At 41.1% G+C, this 18,125-nt stretch overlaps 1 protein-coding gene across 4 annotated transcripts in view; it reads left to right on the forward strand.

Annotated features, from left to right (window-relative positions):
• The window catches only part of dgkzb (diacylglycerol kinase, zeta b), a 97,822-nt gene that overhangs the window by 67,282 nt on the left and 12,415 nt on the right, over window positions 1-18,125 (forward strand). For 3 of the 4 annotated variants that reach the window (XM_021319049.2, XM_012867548.3, XM_036125547.1), the window contains 15 exons: window positions 34-174; window positions 1,037-1,115; window positions 2,972-3,027; window positions 3,115-3,177; window positions 5,688-5,761; window positions 6,083-6,194; window positions 8,077-8,276; window positions 9,865-9,965; window positions 10,840-10,955; window positions 11,063-11,132; window positions 11,210-11,250; window positions 12,709-12,857; window positions 13,818-13,907; window positions 15,266-15,334; window positions 17,507-17,541. In XM_021319049.2, coding sequence (XP_021174724.2) covers window positions 34-174; window positions 1,037-1,115; window positions 2,972-3,027; window positions 3,115-3,177; window positions 5,688-5,761; window positions 6,083-6,194; window positions 8,077-8,276; window positions 9,865-9,965; window positions 10,840-10,955; window positions 11,063-11,132; window positions 11,210-11,250; window positions 12,709-12,857; window positions 13,818-13,907; window positions 15,266-15,334; window positions 17,507-17,541 — 1,396 coding nt within the window. The remainder of the gene's footprint in view (window positions 1-33; window positions 175-1,036; window positions 1,116-2,971; window positions 3,028-3,114; window positions 3,178-5,687; window positions 5,762-6,082; window positions 6,195-8,076; window positions 8,277-9,864; window positions 9,966-10,839; window positions 10,956-11,062; window positions 11,133-11,209; window positions 11,251-12,708; window positions 12,858-13,817; window positions 13,908-15,265; window positions 15,335-17,506; window positions 17,542-18,125) is intronic. The other variant, XM_036125541.1, reaches the window with a different exon arrangement.

Consider the following 18,125-nt stretch of genomic DNA (forward strand, 5'->3'; position numbering starts at 1 on the left):
TTCTCCAGTCAGCCTGCTGCGCTCCTGTCTCAGGGCTACACCGACGAACCCATCACAAAGATCCTGTCACATGTGGAGGACGGGAACATCGTCCAACTGGATCGATGGAACCTGAACGTGGAGGCGAACCCCGAGGCTCGACCCGAGGAGAGAGACGAACAGCAGACGGACAAGGTCAGCTCCAGACTCCTCTGAAGAGTTTGTTTGCAGTAGAATAAAAACATCCCTTATTTGCCCCTCAGTGGGTAAGTTCAGGTGTAGCAGCACCTAGGGCTGAACGATTTTGTAAAATAATCTAATTGCGATTTTTTTTTTTTCTTCATATTGTGATTTAATGCGAATTTTTTTTTTTCTAGTTTAATTTATCATGTGTTTCAAAATATATACAAACAACAAATCAATTTGTTTCCTCGCCGTGTGGATTAGTTGCTAAAACACGAACAGCATCTAAACTCGGAGCAGTAATGATTGCGTTCTGCCTACAATATATTTCAATCAAAATTGCAATTTTGACTTTTCTCCGCATTAACCACAAGCAACAAAAAGGGCCTCTAAATAAAGATGTCTGTAAATAAGGACTATTTTAAATATGAACTTTTAATGTTTCTATTAATCAGAATATTATTCAAGAGAACAGCTTTTAATTTAATTGGACATTAATCCTTGTTGAACATAAAGTGCAACCAACAAGCAAGTCTATGTATTAAACTGATTGACCTATACTTAATGCTTTGTATGATTATACAAACTCTAAAACAAGTAATAAAATTAGATTATTTCACTGCTGCAACTGTCTTCCCTTCCATGTGTAGGCAAACCCACTTCAAACATTTTACCAACACCTAATGGACGTGTCTAATTCCCTAATTGTTACATAGCCAAAAATTGCAGACCTCTGCAATTTGGAAATTGCGGTATTTTAAATCACGATTAAATTGAAAATGCGATTAATTGTTCAGCCCTAGCAGCACCTGCACCGGGTCAATGAAAGTGTTCGAGCGGTCTCTCAGCTGGTTGTTTCGTTTTTGCCTCACAGCTTCCCATTGACGTCTTCAACAACTACTTCAGTCTGGGCTTCGACGCTCATGTCACGCTGGGCTTCCACGAATCCAGAGGTCAGTCCAACCGCGCCGTTATTCTCAGTCAATTAAAAGTCTGTTTGCTGCTGAGATTTGGATCATTGTCCAGTTGGTGAAGCTGTTTGGGCCAAGATTCAGCTGTCAGGCAGTTAAATTCAGGAACAGCATGGAGGGCACATTATCAGCCCTCCACCTCCGTGTTTGACAGTTTGATGTGTTTTTGCTGATACATTCTCGTTTTCTCCAGATGCATTAAAGCCATAAATCTCACCTGTCCAAAGGTCTTTGTTTCAACACTTTTGTTGCTCATGCCGGTGCGGCTTTGCAAACCCAAAAATATAATTTTTACAAAAAAGAGTCTTTCTTTGTCAACCTTCCTAAATAAGCAATTAATAAATAAAGTTTTTTCCTGTTCCTGTCATGAACTTTAACACTGAACATGCTAACTGAGGCCCGTAGACCCTAAGGGTGAATTTAGAAGGAGATCCTGTCGTGAGACGTCTTCAGCATTTGTTAATTTTTCTTTTCATGCTGATTAATTAATCACCATGAAAATTCATGATCATGAGGCTTATGCCAGGCATACACTGTACGATATTTTCATTCGGTGTACTCAGCAACAGCTCAAACTGTACGACAAAACCTCAGGGTTTAAAAGTCCACAGCTCTCCATATCTGTTTTTACTGTACGGCCCGACGTTCTGATGCGACCTGACTGCTCACACTGTACGTCTAAAAACTACGTCAGACTCAGCCCTGCAGAGAGATGGCGCTGCTCAGACTCTTCTATCCAGATGCCAAACGTAAACAGTAGAAGAAGAAAAAGACGGAAGTGTCGATGCTCACTGTTAAACATGAGGCTCACCAGAACGAAACGTGCTGCCTTGGCAATTCTATGAGTCGCTCCTCCGTAGTTTGACTCCATGTCACACGCACCGCCGCCATGTTTCTGTCCACTCCTATGTTTTCGAACGAGAAGAAGAAGAATCCCCTTATTTGCGTATGTGGAGTGTGCGAGGTTGGGGGCAATCGGCTCGTAGACGATCGTAACTGCTTCAACAGCAGGACCTTTTTGTTCTGTCATTTTCTCTCCATAGAGGGTCCACCTGGTCTGGTGTTCTGTTAGCTGTGACATCATCAGGGGAGGCAGATCATCCTCTATTACCATCTAACATAGAAAGTACTCCTGGGTCAATGTGAGCTTCTGTGCTTTCTGTGTCTCTGCTCTGTCTTCTCTAAGCCCCAGTGGGTGGAGGCAGATAAGCGTTCACACTGAGCCTGGTTCTGGTTCTGCTGGAGGTTTTTCCTCCCTGTTATAGGGGAGTTTTCCTCTCCACTGTCGCTTCATGCATGCTCAGTATGAGGGATTGCTGCAAAGCCATCAACAATGCAGACGACTGTCCACTGTGGCTCTACGCTCTTTCAGGAGGAGTGAATGCTGCTTGGAGAGACTTCATGCAACCTGCTGGGTTTCCTTAGAGAGGAAACTTTCTCACCAACCTGGAGGATCTGATGGAATTTGACTTTATAAAGAGCCTTAAGATGACGTGTATCATGAATTGGCGCTATATAAATAAAATAAATTGAGGGCCAACTGAATTTCAGAAATGTTTGATTTTCATCCGACCTCCGATTCCTGATTGAGAGGCTAATTGCCCCTCGTTACCCTCTGTATACGAGATGATGCAGGATGCACAATGCAGCTGAAACTCGGCCCAATCCAAAAAATTCTCACACGAACTGAAGAATCGGCCCAAAAAGGGCAAGAAATCGTACAGCGTATGCCCGGCTTTATACTGATGACCATTGACCCTCCGTGGTTCAGAGACCAAACTGCTTCAGCGTAAAGCATCTGAAGAACGACGCTGTTCTCTCCTGTTTTGTGTTTTCAGAGGCCAACCCGGAGAAGTTCAACAGCCGCTTCAGGAATAAGATGTTCTATGCTGGGGTGAGTGCCGCCCTCATCCCTCTGCTTTAGTCCATCTCCTCAGAAGCATGTTGCTAATGTCCGGCCGTGTGTGTTTTTTTTTTTCAGACGGCCTTCTCGGACTTCCTGAGCGGCAGCTCTAAAGACCTCGCCAAACACATCAGAGTGGTGGTGAGTACAGGCAGCGAGTTCCCAGAATGAGGAAACGCGGCTTCTCAGAACCAGGTGTCACAACCAGGTTCCCCTTTTATGCTTCGTAGCAGCTGCTTTCTCAGAATGAGCAGCATTTAAAACATCTGATGCCCATTGTTGTTGGTTTTTCATTTCTGAAGCTGAACTGTGCATCATCTCTGAGCGAGGTCTGAAAAACTGCTGCAGGAACAGATTTTGGTTTTATTGCCACCTGAACAAACCTGTGTTCAGAGAGAATAAAACCCATTGAAGTGGCAGCACGGAGCCTTTTGTACTGACTGCATGCAGACGTGATGAAGGACAACAAAGCTTCGTCCATTTCAACAACACCAGCAGGCCGTTTTTAACGCCTCTGAGATGCATTATCCCAGCCAATCCACAGCAAATCTAAACATGTACAACTACCTGGCTTTATGTCGGCTCTGACTCAACCATCAATGTGTGAAATATAATTAGAAATATTGTGGTTTTTTTTTACTCATTTTGAATAAACAACAAAGAAAGTTTCCCCGTTGTGCCATAGCTGTGGAGTAACAGGTATATAAGACAGAAATATACATCATCACCGTGTTTGCAACAATCACAACACAACATTCACAACAGTCAGTCAGTACGTACACATTTAAAAACCTCCACAGAACCCTAGAGTTTAAAAGCTTGATTGCAGAACAGATGAAAGATTTTGAGTGGCGGCTCGTCTGACACACAGGAAGCGCTTAACGACGGAAAATTCACCTGCCAGAGCGTGAGCCGAAGAGGCTAGGATGCTTCCTGCCTTCTGAACCGTTTGACATCAAGGTCTCTGGTTCACAGCGATAATTTTAGAACAGATTTTTTTTACTTTTGTTGCTCAGACTATTCCTGTCTTTGACTGTTAAACTGTGAAACCAGCAGATAAAAGAAAAGCGTAACAGACTCTCAATAAAAAACTGACAAAATCTATACAGGATGACCGGTGTGACAAATAAGGAGTTTAGATAAATTCTCTGTTGCCCCCCCACTTCACAATATCAGTGCTTTTTATATCAAACTTGAGATGGTCATTAAAAACCGTGCCCAAGTATTTATATGATGAGACAATGTCCACCTTTTTATTATGTGTGGTGCTCTCAGGAGCAGTATCTCTATTTTGCCCAAAGTCAATAGTGAATTCTTTGGTTTTAGATACATTTTAATTTAGGGTTGAACGATAATTTAATGATATATATTGATGATAAAAAAAAGTGTCAATAAAAAGTACAATAGAATAACAGTTTTTCTTCCTTTTGCATTCTATATTTACATTATAAGCTAGGATGCAAAATATAAGATAAGATGGGCGTTATTGATCTCACAATGGAGAAATTTACTTGCCACATCGGCTCATACAAGAAGGTGCAGGGTAGGAAAGATGCATTCAGTTATATACAGTGACTTCATATATACAATGGATCAAAAGAATAAAAAAGAAATATATATATATATATATATATATATACGTGCATACGTTTGTACATACTGACATATGTTCAGGTGGTGATAGCAGCAGAAATCACTACATCAGGGTTATGAAGTGTGTGTATATATAATGTAAGTTAATATTACAGTCATTACAACCTCCCAGCCAATCACAACACAGACCCAGGAACCAAGCTCCGCCCCCTTCAAAGAGTTCAGAGAGCACGTGTTCTTTTTTCTTTTTTAAAAACTTGTAGTTGGTGGAATAAAAGGTTGAGTTTGAATTCAGAATTTGTGTGTCTGTATCTAAAATATGTTGCAAAGCAACAGCATAAAATGGCCAGGGCTGCACTTAAAATATGTTTTGAATTTGTAGCTAATTATTGATTAGCTACAAATTCATTTTACTGGATTTCATTTTCCCCTATATCGTCCAGCCTTGTTTTAAGTTAAGCTAATGGTAATCGCACCCTGAGATAAAACCAGTCAGAGCATTCCTGCAGTCAGATACTATGACCTCCATATTTGGAAAAACACAGATTATCTCTTCAGTTTGGCGCCTGCTGGTGGGCAACAAGTCAACATTTTGTCCTGAAATCTGATACGTTTGAAGTAGGAAACCTGGGCAGTGTGAGGATGTGAGCGGGTTTGATGGGGACGCATTGTGAAGACTAGACTGGGTTAGAGCATCTCTAAAACGGCAGGTTGTCCTGGGTGTTCCCAGTCTGCTCTGCTCAATATCTATCAAAAGTAATCAAAAAAAAATAAATAAAAGGAAGATTGTAAAACCAGGAATAGGGACCTCTTGGCATGGCTCTATGCACCTAAAAATACTCCTGGATCCAGTGCTTCTCTGGCTGAATGGATGGACGTTAACGTGCTTGAATATTTTCTTGTTCATTCATACTTTCAGTTTATTTTATTTAGATTTAATTTTTTTTTTCATGATTTATTCAGCAACCCTGAACCTTGAAGAGTACCGAGTGCGATTTTACTCTGATCTCAAGTTTTAAGTGTTATCGTCTTCTGTGTTTGTTTGTTTTTTTCATTAGTGTGACGGTACCGACCTGACAACCAAAATCCAGGAGATGAAGCTGCAGTGCCTCCTCTTCCTCAACATTCCCAGGTACCCTGGATGGAAAAATTAACCGAACAGAACAGGAATATTTTTTAGGAGGTTAAAGACCTGCGTCCTTGTACATTTATAAGTAAAAACATCAGAACCTTAGAGCTGTAATAATTAACAGTACTTTAATTACAGCAGAAGCTGCATTTATAGAATAGAGGATCTCTAATGATAAAATTATACTTTGCATTCTGTCAAAGCCTGTATTATTAATTTCAGTTTGAGATCATTAACTGAAAAGGTAATATATATAAACCGTATCCCTCTTAGCTTGCATCATAGAGATAAAAAGTGTATTAAAGGCTGTTTCTTCCGCTGCAGGTACTGTGCAGGCACCACACCGTGGGGGAACCCCAGCGAGAGTCAAGACTTTGAACCTCAGCGGCACGACGACGGCTGCATCGAGGTCATCGGCTTCACCATGACTTCTCTGGTTAGGTTACAGTTCATCCACACCACATCCGCTCCACGCCCGACTTGCATTAAGACGGGTTTATGCTTGACGCACGTGCGTTATTGAGACGTACGGACACGACGTATGCAGCGTTTGTGCTCCGTGAGGCTCTTCCTCTAGAGGGCAGCGTTGTGCTCCTGCGGCATGCGCACTACATCCCACTACACGTAGAAGTAAAAAACACAGTTGCTCCCAACAGTTTAAAGCCTCTTCCTTTCTTTCAAGACTAAAAGCGGCAGTGACGTTTCTCAGTTCACAAGAACGTAAGTATGGACCTGCGTTCTCATCAAGTCTGTTCTTGGCGAGAACACAGGAAGTACGGACTTGGGAGAACGGGATCACGTAGAACGTATCTCTGTGTGTTGGAACAGAAATTTACTCGTGAACTGATCACAGTGATTGTACAATGTTGAAAAATAATTATTCACATTTTTTGGAACTTAAAAACACGGTCCTGCATGACAAAATACATCAAACAGATAAAAATTAACAAATTATTTAAAATCAATTTTCCACATCTGAAGCTCAGTGCTACCATCTGCTGATTAAAACACAGCGCCCCTCGTGGACAATGTAGGAACTGCAGATTTTCAATTAAACGAAGTACATGTTTTTTTCAATAATTGTTTTATCATTCTCTTCCTTTTATCTCCTTTTTCTTTCACCTTTTCTTTTTTTTCTTCTTGTTCTTCCTTTCCTGACAATGGAACCGGCCTGCGGGCCGTATGTTTGACACCCCTGATAAAATGAAATATCATTGTTGAATGTGAGAAGTAAAATGTTGTTAAATTATAATTTAAGTTCTTTAGCCTTTTTTTAAACATACAAAACTATTTATACACTACACCATATTTTATTGAAAACATTTTTACAACAATATTTTTAGTATCTAAATAAGCCAGAAAAATATATTAAAAAAATTATTGATTAAAATTACAAATTTTTTATTCATTAGAAATAAAAAATCCTCGCCTCAAACGATCTGAAAACGTTCTTTTGAAGAACAGTAGCAGCAGAAAAAGAATTTTTTTAACTTACTACCATGAGCTCAGTCTACATAAGGGTTTCCCAAAGTGGGGGTCGGGGTTCCCGGGGGGGGGGGGTCGCAGGATGATTTGATGCTGATTTGCTAAAAAGATTTATTATTTCCTGCACTTTTTGTTAAGATCAACCTTTTTCTTGCAATTTTACGACAGCATTATTATGACTTTATTATCACAATTTACAAAAAATAGCAACCCCCCCTTAGCCATTCAGTCTCTGGATGCTGCTATTTAGGGGGTTGCCTTCTAATTGAATTCAGTCCGCACCAGACCACACCAAGCAACATCCAGACATCTTGACTTCTCACATCCAAACTACATCATATTGGAGTCTTTCACAGCACATTCAGTCTACATTTGGACACATGCACTCAGGTAGGGCCTCATATTGTCTACATCAAGCCACGTCAGATCCATCCAGACTAAATTACAGCCCATAATGGGACCTTTTAAACGGCAAAAGACTCTAGAGTACTTAAGAGGATTGAACCACATTATATTCGTCTCATCTGACCGAACTGGACCTGAATAGGTACAGAAACCATGCAGATGTATCAAGTTGGCTTAACAGGTCCTAAATGATCAAAAGTTTGACATAAGTTTCTAAAAGTAATGCAATGTTGTGTGGAGAGGTGTTGAGCAGTCTGCATCTTACCTGAAGTAGATAAGTGTTATAATTTAATATTTCATGCTTGAGCTTCAGTCTAGCCATTGAAAGCCCTGTAATGTAACCTGACGATGAGCCTTAATAAAGGCCCGCCCTGTGCTCAGGTGTGAACACCATCAAGCTCATTTTTTTACCTGTGCTTTTTGTGCAGGCAACGCTGCAGGTGGGCGGTCACGGCGAGCGTCTTCACCAGTGTAAAGAGGTGACCCTCACCACCTTCAAGTCCATCCCCATGCAAGTGGATGGCGAGCCCTGCAAGCTGGCGCCATCCATCATCCGCATCAACCTGCGGAGCCAGGCCAACATGGTCCAGAAGGCCAAGAGGAGGATCTCCATGCCGCATTTGAATGAGTAAGGGACTGATGTGAACTGTGCTCGACCCTGGAGAAGCAGCTTATTATTGACGGCGTGCCTCAAGGGTGTGTTCTTAGCCCAATTTTAAAGGCTTATAATGTTAAAAAATCTGTTAATACCATTGGAAATCAAACATGTTTTTGTTAATTAAAGGGAATTTTAGGTTGAAGCAGTTTGGACCCAAATAATTGTTTTTAAAAATATGTGAACTTTCTCTTGTATCAAGATGTAGGGATAATTTTTTTTACAATATGCTGCATTTTAAAAGATGCGCATCATTATATTTTAACATTTTATTGTCACAGCTGTATCAAATGCTGACTGAATAAACAAAAGCTGTGGTTCTCTTACACATTACAATTGGACAAATTTATAAAATGTAACAAAACAGGATTCTATTAGGTTACTGAATAGAAACGAAAAGGTTGAACAGAACATGAAACACTAATAATCTCCACGAGATCCCTCACCGTCAACTGAGCTTTTGGAATCATGTCTGTTTCTGTCATGTTTTCTGTCATGTTACAATTGTTTTGTGTAATCCCCTCCACTTTTCTGTCATCACATCCCTTCTTTCTGAGCACATCAGTGAATTTTGGTTGAGAAGTTGACGCTGCTCCGCCAGGCAGCCCAGTCGAATGGGAGCTAAATTTAGCTGACAGCTTAAGGAGCTATATTTAAAAACAATTCAATTCAATTTTATTTATATAGCGCCAGTTCATTAAAGATGTCATCTCAAGGCACTTTACAAAGTCAAATTGAATCATATTATACAGATTGGTCAAACATTTCCTATATAAGGGAACCAGCAGGTTGCTTCAAAGTCCCGACAAGCAGCATTCACTCCTCCTGAAGAAGCTTAGGGCCACAAGGAGAATCATCTGCATTGTCCATGGCTTTGCAGCAATCCCTCATACTGAGCAAGCATGAAGCGACAGTGGGAAAAAAAAAACTCCCTATTAACGGGAAGGAAAACCTCCAGCAGAACCGGGCTCAGTATGAACGGTCATCTGCCTCGACCGACTGGGGTTACAGAAGAAAAACAGAACTGCCTAAAGAGTATTTTGCATCCATGTCATTAAACGGTGCAAAAATAATCCCACACAGGCCTCAGTTTAGACCATTTCATGTTGCGTCCACCACGACGGTCTGGCTCCGCTTTAGAATGACCGACAGCGCACTCTGCTGGATGGCGGCCCTACTAAAACACTGAAAGAAGGTCCGTCTGAACGGACATTATCAGTTAATCGGATGGAGCAAACTTTAATTAACCTTTAATCGACAATTAATCGTAAGTCGATTATTTGTTTGCATCCCTAATATCGATTGGTTCCAACTCTAGAATATGCACACCCAACATGATGCGGATGTCCTCTTCAGCTTCTGGGCACTGTTTGGTTTTTATTTAGGGTGAGTCTGTCTGTGATAAATTAAACGTTAGAGCTGGAGGCACAGCTGCCTGAGTAGACAGTTCAAATACAGCTTGGTTGTCTCAGTCCGTGTTGTGTCCTTGAAACGTTGTCTGTGTGTGTGTGTCCTCTGTAGGTTAGCGTGTAAATGTCAGTGTGTATGTGTTTGTGCACAGCCAGCAGCCGATCCCTGAGAAGCTGCAGATCACGGTGAACCGGATCAGCATGGCGGCGTACGAGGCTCTGCATTACGACAAGGACCAGCTGAAGGAGGCCTGTGAGTTTTTAAACGAGATCAAGGGGACCTGCAGATCCCTGCTTCATTCTCCTTACATACCAGACTTCAGGACTAATATCCAGGGCTGCATTCATTGTTAGAGTCAAATTCAAATTAGAAGTGTTTTTGAAGAAAAGAGATGTTGACTCCAACTGATCTTCGGCTATATCATCTGTTTAAGATTTGAGAATTTCTGAATTTTCCTCTAGATAAAAAGGATTGTTACCGCAGGTCATTCATCCCTGCTGCTATCAGATTATACAAAGCTGCAAAATAACTGTAACAATAACTGTAATTATAACTGTAACCACAACCGTAACTATAACTGCAACTGTAATAACCAACATGCAATAACTAATGTGCAATTCTATTTAATACACTGTGCAATAATCCTGAAGGAAGTGACTTCTGCTGCTACCACACCCGAATATATGTCAATACACACGCGTATAAGCCACAGTGAATGTACAGAAGACATCATCCTCTGCCTTATTTCTATTTGTATTTTTGCTTTTTCTTACCTACTCCTTTTGATCCATGGTATAACGAGGACACACTGTGTATATATTTGATGCACCTCGTCCTACTTGACTCCTCCTTGCTATGACTACTGATTACTGAGCTGAGGTGACATGTGAATTTCTCTAATGTGAGATCAATAAAGCCTATCTTATCTCTTATCTTATCTTAAATACTCACCTCTGGATTTATTCCTTATTTCCAGTAAAACCAGCAGAATCCCTGAGAGATCCCTAACTGAAATGATGCCAAAATTAATCAGGGTAGCAGTAGAAAATCAACGTTGATCCCTTACACAACCGGTGTTTTGAAGAAACGTTGTCGGATCTAAACCCACTGACGATTGTCTGTGCAGCGGCGCCCCTGGGAGTCATCACCGTCCCCGGAGACAGCGACCTAGAGATGTGCCGGCTCCACATCGAGCGTCTCCAGGACAACCTGGACCAGGACCAGGAGCAGGACACAGAACAGGTGCGGCACAGACTCTCACCACCGCGTTATCCATGGTGTGCTGGTAATGGTGGAGCTGGTCCAGGAGTCTAAAAGAACCCGTTTTCTTCCCTTTTCTGTTCCCGCAGGACGGAGAGAGGATGAAAGGAGAGATCCTGTCCTCCCAAAAGCTCTCCATGAACTGGTGTTTCCTGGACTGTAAGCCTTCACACAACGTCTCACCTCAGGTTGGGGGTGCTGAAAGATCCTGATCGGGTTCTGGTTTCTGTTTTCAGGCACGACTGCGGATCGGTTCTACAGGATCGATCGGGCTCAGGTGGGAATTCAGATCTGAGGTTCCTTCTGCTCTGTTCTTCAGTCCTTCTAGAGACATAACATAGATGCCTTAATGACCTCAGACCATTTAAATTTTTTCTTTTATTCAGGTGGTTTACAAACGGCCTATAAACCGGAAACAGATAATAACAAAAATAATTCTTGTCCAAACTGGGGCTGGGCGATATGGACCAAAATTAATATCTTGATATTTTTAGGCTGTATGCCGATACGCGATATTTACACTGCAAAAAGAGAACTCAAGGTAAGTCAAATTTTCTTGAAATTAATACATTTTCCCTTGATTTGAGCAGCTAAATAAGACTATTTGCCAATGGAATGAGTATTTTTACCCCTCAAATAAGATAATTAGATATCCTGCACTTGAAATAAGATGATGGAGATGAATTGTTCTTATTTGAAGTGGAAACATCTTATTCCATTGGCAAATAGTCTTATTTAGCTGCTCAAATCAGGGATAAATACACAAATTTCAAGAAAATGTTACTTACTTTGAGTTCCCTTTTTGCAGTGTATCTCAGTATGTTTTTCTTTTCATAAAGTAATTACAAAAAGGCGTCTCTGAATCAAAGCTTTATACCAAATGTATCATATTTATCAACAGCTGTTGATAAATATGAGAAACAGCTGAAAAATAACCTACTGGAATACATAGAAGTATAATTATAACGCAATATAGACCATCTTGATATAAACGACAAAATCTCATCTTTTATCTCTTTAAAAAAAAAAACTTTATATTTTTACAACCTCTTTATCTATTTACATTTGTGATCTGTGGGAAATAAAGTGCACCAGATAAAATTTGTTAAGGCTGTCACAGAATCGTTCAGCTCAGTGTTTAGAGCATTCAGAAAGCTAAATAAAGCCCGGTTCAGTGTTATTTCTGAGCTCTGGTCCATGAGCAACACGGTCAGGGTCAGAGCCCAGTACCAGACCCGGTGAACTCAGATGGACCGGTCCAAAGAGACAACTGTAGTTGCTGCAAATGGCTCTACAAGTGTTGACTTTAGGCGGCTTGTTTTTAAGCATGTTCTGTGATTAAAACCATGCAAACTCTCAAAAAATGCGTTCTGATTACTTGTTTTGAGTAATAAAATATGACAAATGCCAAGGGATGTGAGAACTGTTCAAATTTCTTTCTTATCAGCTGTGAAATTAATAACATGATTAAATAACAAATAAAAAAAATTACATTCCAGTTAGACAGTTTTAGTCACACATCTTTAAAATGATTCAAATTAATTCCTAAACATTGGACTTTTTATCCAATTTAGTTGTATTGAGTTACAATTAATTATCTTTATATCATTTTGATGTTTTGTTATGGGAGTATTAGACTATAAAACTATAATATTTCCAATTGCCACCCATCGTTAATAGAGTCGCAGACGTTCGGGTCCGATGTGATTGTTGGACCTTCTGCTCTTCCTTCCAGGAGCACCTGAACTACGTGACGGACATCTGCCAGGAGGAGCTGTACATCCTGGACCCGGAGCTGGTGGGGAAGGAGACGGTGGGCACCTCCCCCAGCATGCCGGACCAGTTCTCCTTCCCCTGCTCCCCCTCTTCGCCCACCTCTCCCACGTGAGTTTCCCTCCGCTTTGCATTTGCAGAACCAGAACTGATTCATCTGCCGAAACATAAAAGATAAAACATACCATATTGGTTTGGGATTTATCAGTATGAAAGGAGGAAACGCGCCATGGTTAGATATGATTTATTTTGTTCTCCGGGATCCGACGCAGGAGCAGTTCTGCTACTTTCTGGCCAAATTCTGGCTGTTTCAAAGCAGCCGTACTATTGGTGTTTGTGTCCTGAAGCAGATCACTGCAAAAAGTAGAACTAATAATAAGTACAATTTTCTTAAAATTTGTGTATTTCGTCTTGGTTTGAGTAGTTAAATAAGATGATCTACCAATGGAATGAGTATTTTGACCCGTTATATATATATATATATATATATATACCCGTATATATATATGTGTGTATATATATATATATATATATATATATATATATATATATATATATATATATATATATATATATATACCCGTTATCTCTCTCTCTCTCAGAGAGAGAGAGATTTTTAAATTACTTACTACTTACTATTAATTTAAATTACTATTACTACTACTTTTTCTATTTTAAGTGCAAAAATGTTATCCATTGGCAGATGGATAACATGGATAATCTTATTTACCTGCTCAAAGCAAGGACAAATACACTAATTTCAAAACATTTTTTACTAAGTTTTAGCTCCCTTTTTTCAGTCCAGAAACAAGCTGCTGTGTTCTGTAAGTGAACAGAGCGCCTCCTGCTGGAGGAAGTTGGTGCTGCAGCAGCTGATCAGCTGAGGGTGGCGTCTGTCGGGGTCGGGTCGTTTAATGCAGCCGTCGGTAACGAGATGAGCTCCAGCTGCTGATTGATGTGCCGTTACCACAGAGACGCTCATCTGTCCTTTACGATGGCCGCTCAGGCGCGATCGATCGGTCCCCGAGGCGAGGACGGACCGGAGGAATAAACGATGTGTGTGTGTTTCAGGGTGAGGGACGGGCAGAGAAAGAGGATCTCCAGCGACAGCTCGGTGTCGGAGGCTCTGACCCAGACCTCGCCTAAAACCACTCTGCAAAGGTGAGCTCACACACCGCGCCTCTCTGGACAGCCGGGATGGAGGAAGTTCTCAGGTCCAATGTTCGGTCAGAGCCGTTAAAAGCTTCACTTTCACCGGGTTCCTTTAAAAAAATCAGGAGTCGCTGTAACCCGTCTGGATCAGTAGTTCTGATCCCTTCAGTTAAGACGTCTTTTTCCAGCTGAATAACGAAGAGGTCCGAATCCGAAGCCTCTGTCTGGAAACGGCCAGAACCAAGGACCCAGTCAGGGGCTGTGGAGAAGATGATCCACATGATCCAGAACCGTTTAAATAAAACTAGGGACATTCTAAAACGCTTAACGTGAAAAAGCTTAACCTGGCTTAAGGTAGGAAAACAACGATCAATGATCACCAAATTTCTCTTTGATATTGTGTTCGATATTTTTATAGTTTTATGTGCTTATAAAGAGCAATATGAGAGAGAAATTTGGTGATCACCGAACGTTGTTTAGGTACATTGAATTGCGTTAAGCTTTTTCCTTTGCCTCAATGAGGCAGAAACGCTTAATGTTAGATAACGTCCATAATAATTGGACTTTGGGTTTGACATTTTGACAGTTTTATGTGCTAATTAGGAGCAATATGAAAGAGAAATCTGGTGATCATTGATCGTTGATTAGGTACATTAAACCACGTTAAGCCTTTTTCTCGCCATAGGCGCCAATGAAGAAGAAAACGTTAATGTGAGATATCTTCTATAATCGTTGGATTTTTTTTTTTTTTTTTTGACAGGCTTAAGTCTTCATGACAAGATATGGCCATGCGAAATTTGGTGATGATTCCTCGTTGTTTTCCTACCTTAAGCCACGTTAAGCTTTTTCACGTTAAGCGTTTTAGAACGTCCCCTAAAACTAGAACAAAACAAATAAAAACAAATCGGCAACGTTTTAATATTTTATCTCCTAATTTGCATTTTTTCAAAAGGAATCCATGTTTTTGAAAAATAAATAACGTTCAACTGAGATGACGGAAAGCGATGAGGAGGTAAATAAAATATTAAAGATGTTCCTGAAGCAGAGGAACCATGGGACACGGAGCCTGGATCGGACCCGGGCGTCCAGAACTTTAAGGAGTAAATTAAGATGATTTTGTTACAGGTTTTAATTCCTGATATTTCACTCGATTAAAGCCGTAAAATCTGAGATCGACTCCGAGCTGAGACCCGATCCGTTTCGGGCGTTTCTGAGAACTTCCTCCGGCTCGGACTGCTTGCAGAGCGGCTCCAGAGCGCCTCCTGCTGGAGGAACTCTGCTTGTCCCGTGCGTGACGTGAGGAACGCCCTGTAGGTTGATGAGTGACTCCTGCTAACGTGCTCCTGCTGTCATGTCTGCTGTTGAAGGAGGGGGGCAAAGATTATCAGTGTCGATCGCTCCGCTTCGACGGCGGCTGATCTCAGACCAGCTGCTAGGTAGGCCTCTGTCACATGTCTGTGTTCTCCTGGTTCCTCCTCTGCTTCTGGGTTCTGCTCTTTTCTGATGCTTCTGTCTGAACTTCATTCTGCAAAAACATGCCGGGCTCTGCAGGAGGCGATGCTGTGCAGCTGAAACCTTTTAGACCCTCCAGAACAATTGGAAGAATGTGGAAGGAGCTGTTCTGTCTTCGTTTCTGCTGATTTGCTTGTATGTTGATGCATTTGGACCCGGAGGCCGGTTTTGACTCCTGTGTGTGTGCCGTGGAGAAGAGTCCCTCATGTTTCCTGCTCTAGATGCAGATGCTAGCATCTGCAGAGAAGCTCTGTTGAACATCTCCATGTTTTAATATCTCCTCTGCATAAAAAAAGAAAGAAAAACCAGCAGGAACATTTGGCTCAAGATGTTCATAAGAGTCAGAGAGGATGTCCAGGGTCTAAGTTATTATCTGCAGTTCAGTCTTCATCCTTCTGCAAAAAGTTACAGGAAAACGATTTCAGCTGGATTTAAACTCTTTAAACTGGGAATAAAATGAACTGCTTTGATGCGGTGAACACTGCCACCTACTGGACAGAAGCAGAACAGGCTGCAGTGGAGATGTTTGGAGGCGAGAACAATTTGAAGGAACCTTTTTTAGTTCCTGGCTGGAATCTGAACTTATGTTGACTAGAGGACAAATCCTGCTAACATGGAGGAAGAAAGTCGGAGCTCTTCGGGAACCTTTATCACTCAAAACCGATGGACCAAACTAAAAATTTTTGCTAATTTACGCCATTCCTATACAGCAGTCTTGCTCTGAAAGGCATTTAAGTTTAATATAAACTCTGGAGATTATCTAAAGAAGAAATGCAGGAGATCCAAACAGTGGATGGGTCTGATTTCCTCAAGGCTGTCGGAGGCATCTTTATGGTCAGATGTTACCAGACTGAACGTGTCTGTCGTCGAAGACCTCGACTGTGAAGATGAACTCAAACAAGCAGCAATTTTAGAACAACCAAGATGAAAAGTAGTGGGTTCTGACACAGATTTAAATTTTTGTAGCGTCCACAGACTGAGACTAATGAACAAAAAAGACAACGTCTGAAACTGCAGATTAATCTATACATGTCCACAGATCCAGCTGCTTATTTCTTTAGTGGAGGAGCTAATGTTCTTGAGAAGGTTTTCAGTGGATCTGCAGACCTCATTTGTACAAAATCTAGGAGGAAAACCCAGACGTCACCATCTCCAGCTCCTCCTGGGGGATTCCAACATCTCTCCAGGCCAGAAGGGATGTTGAGCAACTCCCAAAGTCTTCTGGATCTGCTCTAGCACCTCCTCACAGAGGGATGTTCCTGAAAAACCCTCAAAGGGAGGAACCCAGGAAGCATCCTGATCAGATGACTCCTTTTGGAGGAGCAAAGCTGCACTGCAAAAATGGAATAAAAATAAGTAAAATGTTCATAAAATGAGTGTATTTGTCCTTGATTTGAGCAGGTAAATAAGATGATTTGCCAATGGAATAAGATTTTTGCACTTATAATTTGCACTCAAATAGGAACAATTTATCTCCATCTTATTTCAAGTGCAGGATGTCTAATTATCTTATTTTAGGGGTCAGAATACTCATTCCATTGGCAGATAATCTTATTTATGTGCTCGAATCAAGGACAAATACACTAACTTTAAGAATATTTTACTTATTTTTAGTTCCGTTTTTGCAGTGTGGGCCATCGTGCAGAAGAGGCCCACAGCTGCTGGTATTCAGGATCTGGTTCTTTCAAGCCGTGGTCTGTATATATCTCAGGACCATCAGTGGTAGAACGTAGATGGACCAGTAAATCCAGAGCTTCCCTTGCCAGCTCTCCATCTCCTGCAAGAACGCCAGATTCCTGGAGCTCCTCTCAATGAATCGGAGGTTTAGAAAAGCGTAAAATAACTGAGTTCTAACTCAGATTTGCTCCTCTCTCTTTCTGTGTTGGCTTTAACGTCTCTGCTGCTTTCTTCTGTGTTGGGGTTGGGAGCCATGAAGGTCTGTGGGGTTTTCAGACGACCTGGTGGGGGGGTTGTTGCTGTGAACGGTGCCGTTTTCGTGGGGAAGGAGGTCCCGCAGCTGTTTGGAACCCCAGAAGATCTTCGCTCTGCCTCTGGTTGGTTCTGACGCCGTCTTCTGTCTCTTTGTCTCCTCGCAGATCTTCCACTGCTACCTCACAGGACCCTGAAAAAGGTAAAAGACAATCAACCAACTCTTTGTAGGAACAGAATTCAAATCATTCTCTCAACTTCAAGAACAATTTAACCTCCCATCAAAGGCTTTATAGAGATACCTTCAGATACGAGATTATATCACAAGTCTTAAAGAAAGAGATTTGGTCAGAAAAAAACCCAAATGAAATAAAAGAATACTTTATCAGTGTTATAGAGAAGCATTACCCAACAAAAAAAACACATATCTGTATATGTATACTAAAGATACGTAATTGATGCCTACAAAACACGAACCACATCCAGGAAAAATGGGAATTAGAGTTAAATCTTATAATTCAAGACTCTATAAGGGTGGACATATGTTCTGACTGTCAGGGGAATTAGCAGCCAGCTATGGACAGAATTTGACTGGAAAGTGAAGATCAGATACTTCAATACTCCCTTTATCATTTCTTTAAATGTGAAAAATCCCAACATGGCATTATGTTGGCAAAATTGTGGAAATATGGGAGACACCACACTCACACTTTTTGGGATTGTCCAGTAATACGAGGATTTTGGGACAATATTAAAAAGGAAATAGGTTTAATATTGGAAGTAAAT

This window comes from Fundulus heteroclitus, chromosome 2 (genome assembly GCF_011125445.2).
Source record: "Fundulus heteroclitus isolate FHET01 chromosome 2, MU-UCD_Fhet_4.1, whole genome shotgun sequence".
NCBI lineage: Eukaryota > Metazoa > Chordata > Actinopteri > Cyprinodontiformes > Fundulidae > Fundulus > Fundulus heteroclitus.